The following is a 15168-nucleotide window of genomic DNA, read 5'->3' as shown; positions in this document are numbered from 1 at the left end:
TATTTATGGCAGAATGATTGCAGCTTGAGCAAATGCAGCTTCTCCCCCTTAAAGCCCTCAGTTTTGATGGAAACTGTGTCTCGACATTGATACAAAGTTATGGCATGTGTCATCAACCTTCCACCGGTGGCTTTTCATCAGTGATTAATTAGTTACTCAGGCACGAATGTCTTAGTTGTGGTTTTAATTTCCACAGCTATGCTTCAGCAAAGCACATTCTCAAACATTAATTATACTTGCAGAAATGTTTCCTGTCTGTCTTCGTCTCTTCACCAATCTTTTGTTAGCGTGCAAATATGTGTTTGAGCTTTAACTAAGTGTATGCTCTTTCTTTAACATGCAGTAAGTTAAACTGATGCTGCACTTTATGTGACATGGCAATTGAAATCTGTTCTATGCCAGAATAAATGGTCCATATAATAGTGCATAACCCTTTAGCCATTTACACAGGTTATACCTAGGGCTGCAACTGACATTTTGATCGTTTGGCATAAAGTCTTGCAACACAACCAGAGCGCTCCACACTGACTCTTTAGAAACAGACAACTAATACCGACTTCTGTGACCTTCCCCATTTTCAGTTGATCTTTTTCTTCATACAATATCTTATCCAAAAAGTCTTGAACTTCACCCTCTCCAGCACCTGCCTTCCATCCCCCTTGTGGCTGTTCTCCATTGACTTAAATATAAAAGTAAGTGCCGGCAGCTCGTATGGGATCATTCAGGATTGGCGAACCAATGACGTTAAAGCAGACCTTGACGTGTTGAAATCTACTATCCGTGGTAGAAATAAGAATGTGCTGGGCATCCGGCCTACCAGTTTTGTTCACCCTTTTTCCATGCACAGCCCTGGCCTCCCTTGGCCATATCATCTGACATTCACCTTTCTCAGCAACTGTAACACATGCTCAACTGTCAGGGTAACCTAAAGAGGTAATGTGAGTAAAACACTTGTAGTTTCTCTGCGACAGGATTTCTGTTCAAAGTACAACAGTTTAAAGTCCAACATAGAACTAAACCTCTAAAGAGTTTGATTTATTTCAAATAATTAATTTCCCTGTCATGTTTTAATCATCCTTGGACAGAAAAAACTTGTGTTTTTTGTGTTAAGATAATTTCTAAATAAGCACTGGAAACTGTTTTTGGTGTTTTTCATGGGCTTCAAATTAGAAACTGGCTTAAGTAGAACTTATTAAGTGGCCCACTTGTTTTCCTTGCTTTGGACTTTATGTAAACACCTAATAAAACATGCATCATTAACAAATAACTGGAATTAGGAATAATAACATGTTATGCCCTCTGACCAGTCTAGTTTGATTCCAAAATCTTGACATTTAATTGTCACTCTGTCTGGTTATACGTGATTTTGAAACACCCTCTGAATAATGTCTGGTTAACAACTGAAGCTCCCAGTTGGGTAAACAAACCTATTGCCACAGCTATTATTTATTAGCATTTTGCTGGTAGCTGATTGGCTGACAACATAATTCAGTTTTTCTTCCCTGATTGGTGCTTTTCTAATGTGTTATACTGTGTTCTTTGATGCTACCCTGCTGGTAGTGAATATCACCACACAGCAGCCTCTAGGCATTTTTCTGTTGTTTGCTAGCAGACGAAATTGACGAGGAGGCACCTTCACGCAATACAAGTCAATGGAGAGCAGCGAGTTCTTTTCCCCTCCGGTGGGGGCGGGACTTAAATGCGCTCTCTCTCTATGCATTAATGGTCACATTTGGCACACAGTAGACTGTCACTCCTGTTTTTTATTTACAACTCACCAGGCATATTCTGCACATGTTGCACTTATATCTACTTCAATATGTTTAATAAGATGCTTTCCGGTTTGTAATCCTGGGAAGACAAATTCATTTTCTTATGTTTCTACCTATGTAAAGATTATATGTTTGTCTAATAGGCAGGCATGTAATTCCAGCCATTGCAGACAATACTGGAGCCTTAACAATAGCACCTGCAGATGTAGCACTCAAGGACTTTTTACTGTCATCTCCGACTGTGAGTTGTTAGCTGGTGCTCTGGAAGTTACAGCCAAATATGAAACCTTACCAATTTTTAACATACAATCTGTTTTTTTGGCAAAAGCCTTTTTACTTCTCTTAGATTTTCATGTTTCAGTATGCAAACAAATATTGTCAAAGAATGAGGGTTTTAAATCACTTTCAAGTCACAGCAAAACACCCTAAATTAAGTAGAATATGCAATGTAGAAATGTTTATTAGAACTACACTTGCTGAAAAGGCAGAGTCAGGGTACTCTGGATTTAGCCTCCCAGGCACACATTGCTCTGCATACAGTAAAAATGTTTCTTGCAAGATTGGCAGACTGTTATCTAAACAACGGTCTTTATCTTGAAAATAACCATCAATAACCTGAAACAATTAATTGGTTGAGCTTTTTGTGGCCATGGAAAAATTCCTAAGTGCACCTCTAAAACAGGCCATAGTTAAAGAAACCATTTTTCAGACGACCCAAGGTGAGTACAACCTTCTCAATACTAGCGTTTATTAATCATGAATTTATATCTAGGTAGGTCTGTAGAGGTCAACTCAGTGTACTTATTCAATAGAGCAAAACAGTGGCAAATCCAACTAAACACTTGATTGTACAGTCCTAAGTGACAAAGGCTGTGTACTAATCTGCCACTGAACAGAGGTCACACGCCCTGCGTACTTTCCTTAACTTTGTTTTGGTCTCTTTCTGCTCAGCTGTAGTTCTGTGAAATGTTGATGGGCACCAAAAGGGCAGGTTTTTAGTGTTAAGCAGTTTTGACGTGTGAGCTTAGGATTTCTGAGGTGTAATATAAACAACGTTTGTTGTATATGTAACTGTGTATAGATTAAGACATCCAGTGTTTCTACCATCATGGTCACACTACAAATCTGTCCCTGTAGTACTACTGCCCACACATTAGAGGCAAAGACACTGCTTAAAAACAGTCAGAAGAGCCTTTGTAAAAAATGAAACCTTAATACTGAGATTTGATAACATGTTTTTACAGTTTGAAAGAGGATTATACATTGAGACAGTAGTTTCCTTCTGTTTGACCACATTTTGGTTTTGAAAAGTGAAGTGCTGTTGCTACTTAACAGTGGTAATCAAAATGCAAATACAGGTCAGACAATTTTATTCTAGCTGCACAGTATCAAACTATCAAATCTCTGCAAAATATATCTTTGTACATTTAATATTCCTTATAGAACAGCATGTTATTAAAGTTTATTGTGAATGCATTTTAAAAATTGTATACTTGCAAATCTTCACACAAATTCCTGTTTTGGTGTTGAAAAAAATCTGCAAGATTGCCATAAATGCACCCTGTGAGCATTTCGGTTTTCGATCACTGGTGCCTGCTGCTGCAGTATAAAGCAGCACAACATTATTTATCCAGGGCACAACACACATCAGTTAATGGGGCAATGAAACATGGAATATGGTTGCGTAAAATGGTTGTTTTAACATTATACTGTGAAAGCTGGCTACAGCCTCAATGCTTCTCTTCATAGATCCCTCAGGATTCAGGGCTCTACTAGAGGGATGAACACATTTCTTTTTAAAAAGATATTCCCTCATTTGGTGTTTTGATGATAATGGTAGCGAGCGCCGTCTAACATGTTGGCTCAAAATCTTCTGTAATGTTCTGTTGATGTTTGTTGACTGTGAAGGCCATTTTGTACCTATCAAATTATTCAATGACCCCCCTTGTGCCTTGTATGGTAGCATGTGCATTTGTAATCTTTCTCCATTTATTCAGGTTTTCCCTTTAACTTGTCACTTGTCTGTATGTGGTTAATTTAACAATTAAAGGCACGTTTTCTTCAAACTGTCTGCAGTGCTGTGGTTGTAGAGCTGAGATCCTACTTCCTGTTTTTGTCACCAAATCTGGTCTTTGTCGTGTGTTATACAGTGTATGTTTCTGACAAGCCACTCTTTCAGGCAAAACTCTATTGTTTAATTCTAGTGTCTCCAATATTGTACTTCTAAAAGTCAATGTTACGATAATTGGAAACGTACAACGTTGACTGAATTAAACTTGAAATTTTGTGAAATATTACAGCGCAATGGATTGAAGTTCTAAGCGCAAACGTTACTGCAAATTAGTTTAATGTGTAATCTCTTATGCAACAAAGATTCATTCATTCATTCATTCATGTACAGGGGGAGTTTAATTTCAGCACATGAACACCAAGACTTCATTTCAGCAATTCTTCTGGTTATGCAATTATAGGATTTGTAAATAACAACAGCATTGTGCAGTCTGCCAAAAATGCTTTGTTCTGCAAGTATGCTACTAAACAAACCCCGACATAGTATTTGTCTCATAGTGACGCACCAATGTGGTAATTCACCCATTTACTGTAGGCTGACAAATATGACCATTAAATAAGACCCAGGTAATAATATGACTAAATAGCTAGTGCAACATTTGGTTTCTACATGTAGAGTTTGGTGTTGCTAAATACAGAGCAGATGAGTTGCCAGGTTTCTTTTTGTATCAAGTTTTTTTTTTTTTTTTTGTATCAAAGCTGAAGTCTGTTTTAGGACTCGGTAGATGTGTGATTCTTCTCGGATTTTATTCCACCAACAATAGCATGGTTGATGCCTGTTGGTGGTGACTACTTACGAAATTGTGCAGAAACCATTCAAGTTCCCTGTAAGCACTATTTTTTATACATTTGACTTATAACGTTATCAAATGGCTTCTGTTCTTATTTGCTGTTTGGAGCGAAATGATGCTTCTTGTGTCTGTTAGTGTAACTATGAGATGCAGAGATCAACAGAGCCAAAGCCCTTTGTGGTATTTACTCTAACTCATTCTAAGGAATAATTATACACAACGTGTGCTGTAACTGTCTCTCCTTTTTTAACCCTGCTACTTTCTTACTCTTGTCCATGTGTGGTTATGGAATTGCATTATTGCATCCCATTAATTGTTTAAGTGAATCCTGAAGCTTTGTGTAAGATACAGCAGTCAGAATATGCAGTACAGGAAGATTACCTTTGTTAAAAGTTGGCCACATTGTAATATAAGGTGACCAGATTTCTAAGACAAAATCCAGGGACATTTTCAGCTCAGAAGCGTAACTACCTCCAAAACAGTAGACCTAGAGCTGCACTGGGGTACAAGCCCCCCTAGGGGGGTCCATGGGCATGCCCCCCTGTAAGAAAATGTTGTCTATTGTAACGTTTAAATGCATCAATCTGGTGCACTTTGAAAAGAAATTCAGAGGTTAGACTTGATTATTCTTATCTATGGATGGAAATATTTGTGCTGTAGCCTGAACTATTTTGCACTTCAGAATTTTAACCATGCACACATATTTTGTCTTTACACCAAGGTTTTTTGTTTTGTTTTTTACAGATAAAACAAACGAGATACAACATATTAATTTAGTGAGCTTTAGAGGTGTTGTTAGCTAGCTGTTTCCAGTGTTTGTGCTAAGCTAAGCTAACCATCTCCTGTCTGTAGCTTCAATTTTACTGTACAGACATGAGACTGGTATTGATCTTATTATCTAGACTAGCACTCAGCAAAAAAGCAAATAAGCGCATTTCCCAAATTGTCAAACTATTCCTTGAAGGTGCTGTCAGAGTGCTGTATCTGTCTTAGAGGCTTAACTAGGGCTGGGCGATATGGAGAAAATCAAATATCACAATATTTTTGACCAAACACCTCGATGTCGATATTGCAATGATATTGTAAGGTTGACAATTGGTGCTTTCACAAAATATCTTCCACATTTAGATTTTAGATAAATAACCATCATAATGTGGATATAATGACTAAGTGGTTAAAGGCAAATAATAGAACAGCTAGAACAGTCTGGTAAATTCAGAAAATGACACCACTTTACTGTAATGCAGCCTTTGAAACCAGGAAAAGACTAAACTTACCATGTAACGATATTACAATTCTTCAAAATCTAAGACGATATCTAGTCTCATATCACGATATCGATATAATATTGAAATATTGCCCAGCCCTAGGCTTAACCCTTGTGTTGACTTTGGGTCACATTGACCCGTTTTAAATTTTTGTTTTATATCAAAAAATATGGTACATAGAAATAAGCACTGAAAATGTGTAGAAGGAAAAATTAAAGAATTTAAAACGTTGGAAAAAGCAAAAACAAATTGTGAAAAAAGGCGTCAAAAACGTCGGAAAGGTTGAAGGGAAGACAACCCAAGGGTTAAATGTGTGCTTTTCACTGGCACTGCCATGCAAATCACTGAAGGGTTGAATCCAGCATGCCTGCCCAAAGTGACACCCAGCGTTACACAAGTGGGTAGAAATGTGAGCCATCCATGTGTCATGTTAAGAACAGCACAATCAGCCCACAGGGTCATCATGGTCCTCTTTCCTTTCTGGTTCCAGTTTGGTTCAGTCTGCCCTTTGAACGTGGAATCCTTTGAGATTCGATACTTTGGAAATTTGGCATTAAGACAGAGTAGTGTGTTAACAAGTGGGCTTGGTGTAGTTGCACTCGGATATTGAGTTCACTCAGAGCAGCAGCCAGTAGTCTGACCTGTAGAGTTCAGGTGCGTAAGTACTTGGTCAGCTGTCAACACCACTGGAACATTTCACTAGGTGTGAGACTCGGTGTGAATCTTTTGGCAGTGCTTGACTGTGCATTGTCCTCATGCCACACCACTTTATGGGTAATGCCTTTCCAGTTGCATAATATCACTCAATAAGAAACTCTGCACCATGACACATCTCCCCCCGGCCCTTTTCCTTTTGCTGTTAAAATTAAGAGCTAATGCACAAGTGTGTTTGTGTGTTTTAGGGCTGTAACTAATGATTATTTTCATGATTGATGAATCTATGAATTGTTTTGTTTGTACAATTCCAGAAAATTGTGAAAAGCCATCACAAGAGCCAAAAGTGACAAATTCAAATTGCTTGTTTTTTTCCGACCAACTTTAAAGCTCGAAGATATTCGGTTTATTCTCATATACAAAAACAAAAAGCAGCTACACAATCCACACATTTGAGCTGGAACCAACAGAACAAAATGATTCAACGATTAATCGATTATCAAAATATATGCCAATTCATTTTCTCTTCATCGACTAATTGTTGTAGCTCTATTGTGTTTTAGAACGAGGAGTTGAGAATGAATAACTAAAATGAACTAATAAAAAATCTAAATGTATTAACTTTAAATGTCCAATTAAGTCATTCATTTTAATAAAGACATTTAGGGCTGCAACTAACGATTATTTTCATAGTCGATTAATCTGTCGATTATTTTCTCGATTAATCGATTAGTTGTTTGATCTATAAAAATGTCAAAACATGGTGAAAAATGTGGATCAGTGTTTCCCAAAGCACAAGATGACGTCCTCAAATGTCTTGTTTTGTCCAAAACTCAAAGATATTCAGTTAACTGTCACAGAGGAGAGAAGAAACTAGAAGATATTCACATTTAACAAGCTGGAATCAGAGAAATCTTATTTTCTTTTAATAAAAAAATTACTCAAACGATTAATCGATTATCAAAATAGTTGGCGATTAATTTAATAGTTGACAACTAATCGATTAATCGATTCATCGTTGCACCTCTAAAGACATTAATTAGTACCTTAATATCAACAAGTGTCATGGATGGCCTCTATATTTGCGTTACAGTAGAACCTTTGGGGTCTCTGGTTCTTCGAGGTGTTGTAAATCAGACCTGCAGTGTTGGGTTACTTAAATGTGTCCTGCCACCATTACAGAAAGAGTCCTGTGTCTGCAGCGATGAGCTACTGCTGTGTTGGAACAGAACATCACTGTACAGTGTGTCACTGCATTTCTGGACAGCCGCCAAATGCTGTTTATAGCTTAGCTGGGGTCAGGTTTGACAGCTCTAATAACCCTGAACGCACTCACCGTCTAATCCATAAAAGGCTTTACAATCAAAGCCGAGAATGACTGGAGACATGATGTATTGTGTCTGTCTGTCCAGCAGTTTAGTTAGATATCTGGCGTTGTGCAATAAACTAGCAATTGAGGGCATTTATAGAATATCTTTTTTTTTTGTGTCGATGTGTCTTTAATCCTTCTCATTGATGATTTGAATTAGTTAGGGTTGTTAAAAACAAAAATGAATCTTAACCCATGCTCTAAAAATCTTACATTGCCTACTGTTCTGCAAGCCACACCACCCAGGGAAACAGTTGCAGCTATCATCCCCTCTTGTCTCATCTGTTATCTGTTTGCATTAAGCATCAAAATATGCTTTCTAGTGTGTGGGTATATAAGCAATGACTCAGTGTATTTCCTTTTTTTTTGTATGATTCCAGATGCCCCCTCCACAGAGCAGCAGGAGCTGTTCACCAAGAAACTCCAGCAGTGCTGCATGCTCTTTGACTTCCTGGACTCGGTGATGGACCTGAAGAGCAAGGAGATCAAGAGGGCCACACTTAACGAGCTTGTGGACTACGTTTCCACCAATAGAGGAGTGCTGGTGGAATCTACGTACCCAGAGATCACTAATATGGTGAGGAAACATGTAAACGGGGCTTTAAGTTCTTTTGTTCTCTAAATTTCTGTGGCCTTTTTTAGATTTAGAAAATGGCAGCAGTTAATTGCAAAGTTATGTGCTATTACCAGTGTTTATTATTAAACAGCAAAGGGGTCTCCTCTCTGTGTCACTGTGCAAAAATGGAGGCCCATTGTGTGTCTAGATAGGGTGTGTCACTTCAGCAGCACAGGAGAAACATTTTACCATCTTCATGCCAAACCCCTTACCACACTGGTTCCATTTAAGACCAATATTCTGGGTGTAATTTGAAGTTTGTTTCTTTCCTGCTCTCTGTCTCACAGCCACTGCATCACCCACTAAATACAGTACATGCGGATCAGAGTTCAAAAAGTTTTATTTTGATTTAACATTGTCTCCAACATTGCACTGTACAAACCGAATGTCTGTCTGACACCGTTTTGGTTATTCTTTTTTTTTTTTTTTTTTCTTTTGTTAGTTAATAGGTGCTGTTTTTCAACACTGTCTTCTTCTAGCAGTAGCTGCTGTTGAAAGCTTATATGATGACACCCACTTAGCCACAGTACAGGGAAAAATAGTGCTAACCTTAATTATGTGTACCAAAGGTTTAAGGTTTACTCTAGTAAGCGTCTTCAGCTCACTACCAGTCATTCACTGTGAAATTAATCCACTGCGTTAGGTTTTAGATCAACTTCTAACCTCAGTTAAATAACATACACTAAGCTAATGTCATTGTCTATCACACAAGACTCCCTGTAGCTATTGCATAACAAACCCCATATGCACCTCTCTTTTGCTGTCTTATCTCAATGCCTTTTACAAACCCCAAGAAGCCATGCCCTGCTGTGGGGCAATTTTGAAAAATGCAGTCCCTGTCAGGCATTATTATTTACATGGCAGCATAGTTGCAATAAATTAGCATGTGACGCACACCTGTGGTATTTATACTTTCCATCTCTGTCTGGTGTGATTGTTATCAGAGTTCTATCACCATGTTTCACATGTATTCTTAGAAATCTGAAGAGTTACTAATCAGAAAGTCATCCAGTGAACAGTTGCATGTGAAAATGACACTTACAGTACTTAAATTATATTTAGTTATATTTAATTAACATTTTATCTGGATATATACAGTACTTTCATGAGTTCAGCCACTAGAAAAGCCAGAATGCAGGGCCAGCTTGGCAAAGATTGAGTGATTAACACATTGGCTGTTGCATGAATCTTGTTACACAATAGTCTATTTGAAACCCAACCCATGCTATAGATTTGTGTTCATGGCGCAGGTGCCCTGAACAGCCTAGTTTCTTCCTACAGTGCAGTAATGACTCGTGCAACATTTAGAACACAACAGTCAGTACTGTAGTCGCTGCTGCATTGATTCACTCCACACTGCAGATTATCATGATGGACACACATGAGCACAGCTGAGTCAAGGAGTCTTCAGATTATTAATGGACTGTAGGCACAGTATATATATATATATATATATATATCCGTGTCTTACCTGCAGCTATTGATTTATAGAGGTGTGACGAGATCTCGTCCCACGAGACTTCTCGTCGAGGTAAAAAGTTGTCTTGCGACATCGGTCACAATTACAGAGCAGCAGCCAGTAGACGGAGTCTGGCCTGGTTACATCTGGCTTTGAAGATGAGTCTGGCTTGGACTTCTAAATTAGTAAGATCGCCCGTTCTCCAAAGTTGCTATATGTAGCTGATTCTGAACGAACTCGTCTTCGAGATGAACGTGTTGTAACGCATTTTTAGTCAATAAAATGTTAACACAATAGTACATATTTGACCATTATTTTTTTAGTCTAAAGCCCCTGACACACCAACCAGACGGCCGACCCTCGGCAGAAAAGGCAGTTGGACTGATCAGTCTCCCCGAGTTGGTAATAATTGGTAGTTGGTAATACGTCTCCACAACAGCAGGCGGCGCCAATCTGTATTGTCGCCCAAAAATGAAAACCGGCAGCTGATTGGACGAACGTGTCACGTGGGTCTGATTTCTCCGGAAATATAAAGCCAGACTGTCATGGCGGCTTGTTCAGAATACGATCTCATATTGTACTAAAATAGTTCACCGAAACGTGTTTCTGAAAACATTTTAAGTGAGAAATAGGCCATGCAGTTGCTGAATCTGTCTCCATTTCAGATCAACAAAGGTCAGTTTAAAAGATTTTCTTCAGATCTTGAGAGACTCTAGTCACGCTCATCCCGCTCCTCGTTTCCGGGTTAGCGCTCTACCAATCAGATTGGTCATTTGAGTCCGACTGCCGGCAGTGCCCGCCTTCCGATTCAACATGTCAAATCGGCCAAAATGAAGGCCGACGGCCCCTCCGACGGATGACGGCACGGAACACACCGAACAGACTCGAGTCACTGACCTCGCCAGACTGTCCGACGGTCGAAATATCGGGTTAGTGTGTCACGACCTTCAAAGAAATCACCTCACACATACATTTACAATTTTTTTTTATTTTTTTCCATCTGTCTACTTTGTTTCCTTCTATCTACATCAAAGGAAACTAGTTAGTTTGCTGTTGTTTATAAAAAGAAAAGAATTGATGTTGCACCAGAAATAGACGTGGTTCTAAGAGGAAGAGGAGGGTAGTTGAGTAGGATGCAGAGCATGTGAGCGGAGTTGAATGGTGAGCTTTCTTGTCATTCTTAAGCAATCATAAAGGCTATAAAAGCCCACAAAGAAAATCAAGGGTAAAAAAAGTCAATAGTTATACCAGTGACAGTGCTTGAGTTGTAATCAAAAAACAAATAGCTTGTGCAATATGTTTTAACTAGTATATACGTGTGTGTGTGTGTGTGTATGTATGTATGTATGTATGTATGTATATGTGTGTGTGTGTGTGTGTGTATATGTATGTATATATATAGTGATATCTCTCTACCTTCACTTTGTCAGTAGTTGTTAAGCTTTTTTTAATATAAACATTAGACCTTTTGGTAAATACATGATGGATGTATGGGATTTGTGCTCTGTCTGCAACATGGAATGTGGAACTTTTCACAGACAGTAAAATTAGCAGCAAATCCTCTGTCAGCAGTCCAAAGTAATAAAAATAAAAGTGGTCAGTTATACTCACACTAATGCAATCACAGATATGAATCACATCTGAATCACATCACAAGACATATCTGCTGTAGTTAATTTGCAGTTCATTTTAAAATTATAACTTCAGATTATTTTGTGTGTCTTCATTTGAATAAAATATGCTTTGATCTGAAACACAAATGAATGTGAGCAGGTCATCCACTGGATAATTAGCTACTTAACATGTAGTAGACAGGGTTTCCTGCAGCACTTTGCAGTTAAGGCAGGCGCCTTAACATGCGCCTGCCACCTTAACTAAGTTAAGTCATCTCCGCCATGTTACTCTGTCCTGTTTGAGCGAGTTGTCAAGATACCACCAATCACAACAGAAAGAGCATTTGCTCGCGGTGAGTGTAACTCGTTGATTCACATTTAAAGGGATAAATCGCCCTTTCACCGTCGCATGCTCGTCTGAGTTTGTCAACAAATGTGCGGCCAGCTGGGGCATGCCTGGGCAGAGACGGGGTGAGTGGACTTACCGGAGCGTTGGCATATAGCAGGCAGAGAGCATTTATATATGTATCTCTGTCCTGTTCTTCACATCAGTGAGGCTTTCTTCTCTTGTTTCAACGAAGTGAATACATGACGAAGTGACTGGAACTATCCATCAACTCTTGCGCGTGGATTCTCAACGTCCCGGCTGCTGTTGCCCGCTCTTTGAGACACAGCTGTTGTCTGTTTTTTTGTTTGTTTTTTTTATCACTACACGCGGTTCACAACACACGGTTAGTTAGCGTAGTTAAACACTACACACAGTGAAATTATGTTTCCTGTTTTTATTTCACACATACTATCTGCTTTGAGTGAGTGAAGCAATGGGCTGAGCTCTGTTATCTCAGAGCTGTTAGTTTTGGAGAAGAGTTATCAGGCGAGGTGGAAGAGAGCGTGTCACGGAGGATAATGGGAGCCATGCGAGTAACACTGTTACAGCACATGTTTTTTAAATAATAAAATAATTCATATTTAGTGTTTAATAAGTAGGCTAATTGTTAAATGTAGTACATAGTCTGTAGTCTATCTATATACATACACCACCACCACCCCCCCCCCACCCCACCCCCGGTCAGATGGCAGCCCCAACCCTACCACCTTAACTAACAAATTTTCTGCGGGAAACCCTGAGTAGATGAGCTGCACATTTCACATCAGTGATCTCTTGGGCTACCACACTAGCAGGTTTGTAAGGCTAAAATAACACATGACTCGGGCCGATGCACAGGTGTTGCCAGTGGACCTTCTTTGTAATCCCATTTATTTATTCAGGGGCAGGATAGAGGGACATGTGTCCAGCTCAAGAGCACCCTAGTCCTGTTTCTACAGACAGGCTTCTGAATGAGGTTAGACAAATTGCAGCTGCACTTTCAGAAAGCTTGATTGATGATAGCTCTCACAGATACTCCATGCCTGGCATCAACATGATAATGAAGAGGTGAGGGTTTAAAGTGCTGCCCATTATTCTGCTGCAGCAAGGACTGCTTTGATCACTGAGGTTGTTAGGAGTCCAAGCAGCGAGGTTTCTCATCTATTTAAAAGGATGTATTTGCCAAATCTTTAATTGTTTAATTGCGTTTTGAGTATATTATAGAACACATCTCTGTTTTGTTTGTATTTTTTCTTTTCTGTGCCAGAGATAAGTGAAAAGCCAGCACGGTTAGTTCCCTTACATTTGGTTTAAATCCCACCTTTTTTTTATCCTTTTTGCTAATGCTGCACTCAATGCTTGTAATTTTTTCTTTTTTTCTTTATCTCACCCACCTCTCTCTTTCTTTCTTTCTTTCTTTCTTTCTTTCTTTCTTTCTTTCTTTCTTTCTTTCTTTCTCTTTCTTTCTTTCTTTCTTTCTTTCTCTCTCTCTCAATTTGACCCCCCATAGAGCTACAGCCTCCCTTGTCACCAGCAAGTGTACACTGCTTTCACTTACAGCACTATCACTTACGAACAGCACTTTTAGGATCCTCCTACATAACTTTCACACACATATCACGGTTTCCTTTTTTTTTTTTTTTTTTTTTATCTCTCACACTTCCCATGTTTCCCAACAATATTTTCTCTTGTTTTGTCCAACTGTAGTTATTTTTCAACACTGAAGAGGCTGGGGGACTTAATTAATGTGCCGGATGCTTGTGTGGTGAATTATGAAACCTATATTATTGTACAGTGTGCATCTCTGACTACTCAGAGAGAACCCACCCCCCTTTACCACCTGCAAGCTTAAATTGTTGGAAGTTAATACCGTATTGGTCCGAATATCAGACAGGGTTTTTTTTCCTAGAAAAAAGTCTGAAAAAGTGGGGTCGTCTTATAATCGGGGTCTAGACTTTCAGTTGTTCATGTCGCAGAACGTAAGGGACGTCACCTGTTTCAACAGCCAATAGAGAAGTCAGCTATACACTATAGAAATAAAATTATCCATAATCCATTTTATTTTACAGTTACAAACAGCTGGTCAAAAAAGCATCGTTTTAGACGGAGCCTTAACGAGCGCCAGAAAGCACGGTAACATTATATGGTGGAGAGAGATAGAGACTGAAGAGAGAGAGAGCGCCCAGCGGCGGTAGAACAAAGCCGTGACTCAGAGAAATAAAACGTGTTTTCCCCGATTCATCACTAGAAGTGTAACTGTAGCAAGCATTTCAATGTCACTAACGTTATCCACATTCATACATAGACGAAACAAATGATATATCCAGCTACAAAAAGCCTGGAAGTCGGAAGTAGAACGGAAGTACGACGAGGTGTTGCCATGGAGATGTTACACCATCTAAAAATGCAAAACAGCCAGAGAATATTTTACCGTGGTCCTCAAAGCGGCCACTTCCAAGAGATTGACAGGAGAGTGTGTTATTACGTGACAGAAAAACGTAATGATGGGATGCCCATTACCAGAGCAGTCATTTAACTGAAGGCCTTGGGAATATTTACCATTCATTTAAATGTGACACTTTCATCTAAAAAGATATTGAAAATATTATTTTATTTAAAAGATGTTAAAAACAACAGCCTACCTTGTTTTATTCAATGTATTTTTATTAGAATTATTTTCAAATAAAATTATTTTCTTTATGAAAACAGTATTTGGCTTTAATAAAGTATTTTTCCAAAAATGAGTCTTGAAAAAGGGGGGGTCGTCTTATAATCAGGGTCGTCTTATATTCGGGCCAATACATTATTAACTTATAATGTCACTCCTGTTATTATTCTTTGTGTTAGATAATATTGCTCTAATTCTTTTTAACCACAGTTCTCATAATTTGGGGGATATAAACAAAAAGTGTAATGTTGCCATGGGGTCAGTGAGTTAGCTGTGAGCTACAACTTGAGCCCTGTTTTTCTATATGTTTACTATTAAAAGCACGCCAAATTAGCTATCAGCAGTTTCTGTATGTAATGTACCCATGGATGTCTAGACTATCACTGGATTACTTTGATACTGAAGAAAACTTAAAAAATGTGATGATTCTCAGGTTCTATAGTTATAAGGAACGTCTTTTTTCTTTCGACTTGTATTTGTGATGGACATCAGATAATGATATCCTCAGGAAGTATATGCCA

General features: G+C 38.7%; 1 protein-coding gene across 2 annotated transcripts in view; it reads left to right on the top strand.

Annotated features, from left to right (window-relative positions):
* The window catches only part of ppp2r5a (protein phosphatase 2, regulatory subunit B', alpha isoform), a 43296-nt gene that overhangs the window by 6913 nt on the left and 21215 nt on the right, over positions 1 to 15168 (top strand). For both annotated transcript variants that reach the window (XM_031322526.2, XM_031322524.2), the window contains exon 2: positions 8305 to 8501. In XM_031322526.2, coding sequence (XP_031178386.1) covers positions 8305 to 8501 — 197 coding nt within the window. The remainder of the gene's footprint in view (positions 1 to 8304; positions 8502 to 15168) is intronic.

The sequence above is a fragment of the Sander lucioperca genome, chromosome 19 (genome assembly GCF_008315115.2).
Source record: "Sander lucioperca isolate FBNREF2018 chromosome 19, SLUC_FBN_1.2, whole genome shotgun sequence".
Classification (NCBI taxonomy): Eukaryota; Metazoa; Chordata; class Actinopteri; order Perciformes; family Percidae; genus Sander; species Sander lucioperca.
The sequence above is the reverse complement of the archived record's forward strand: the minus strand, read 5'-3'. Positions and strand labels throughout refer to the sequence as shown.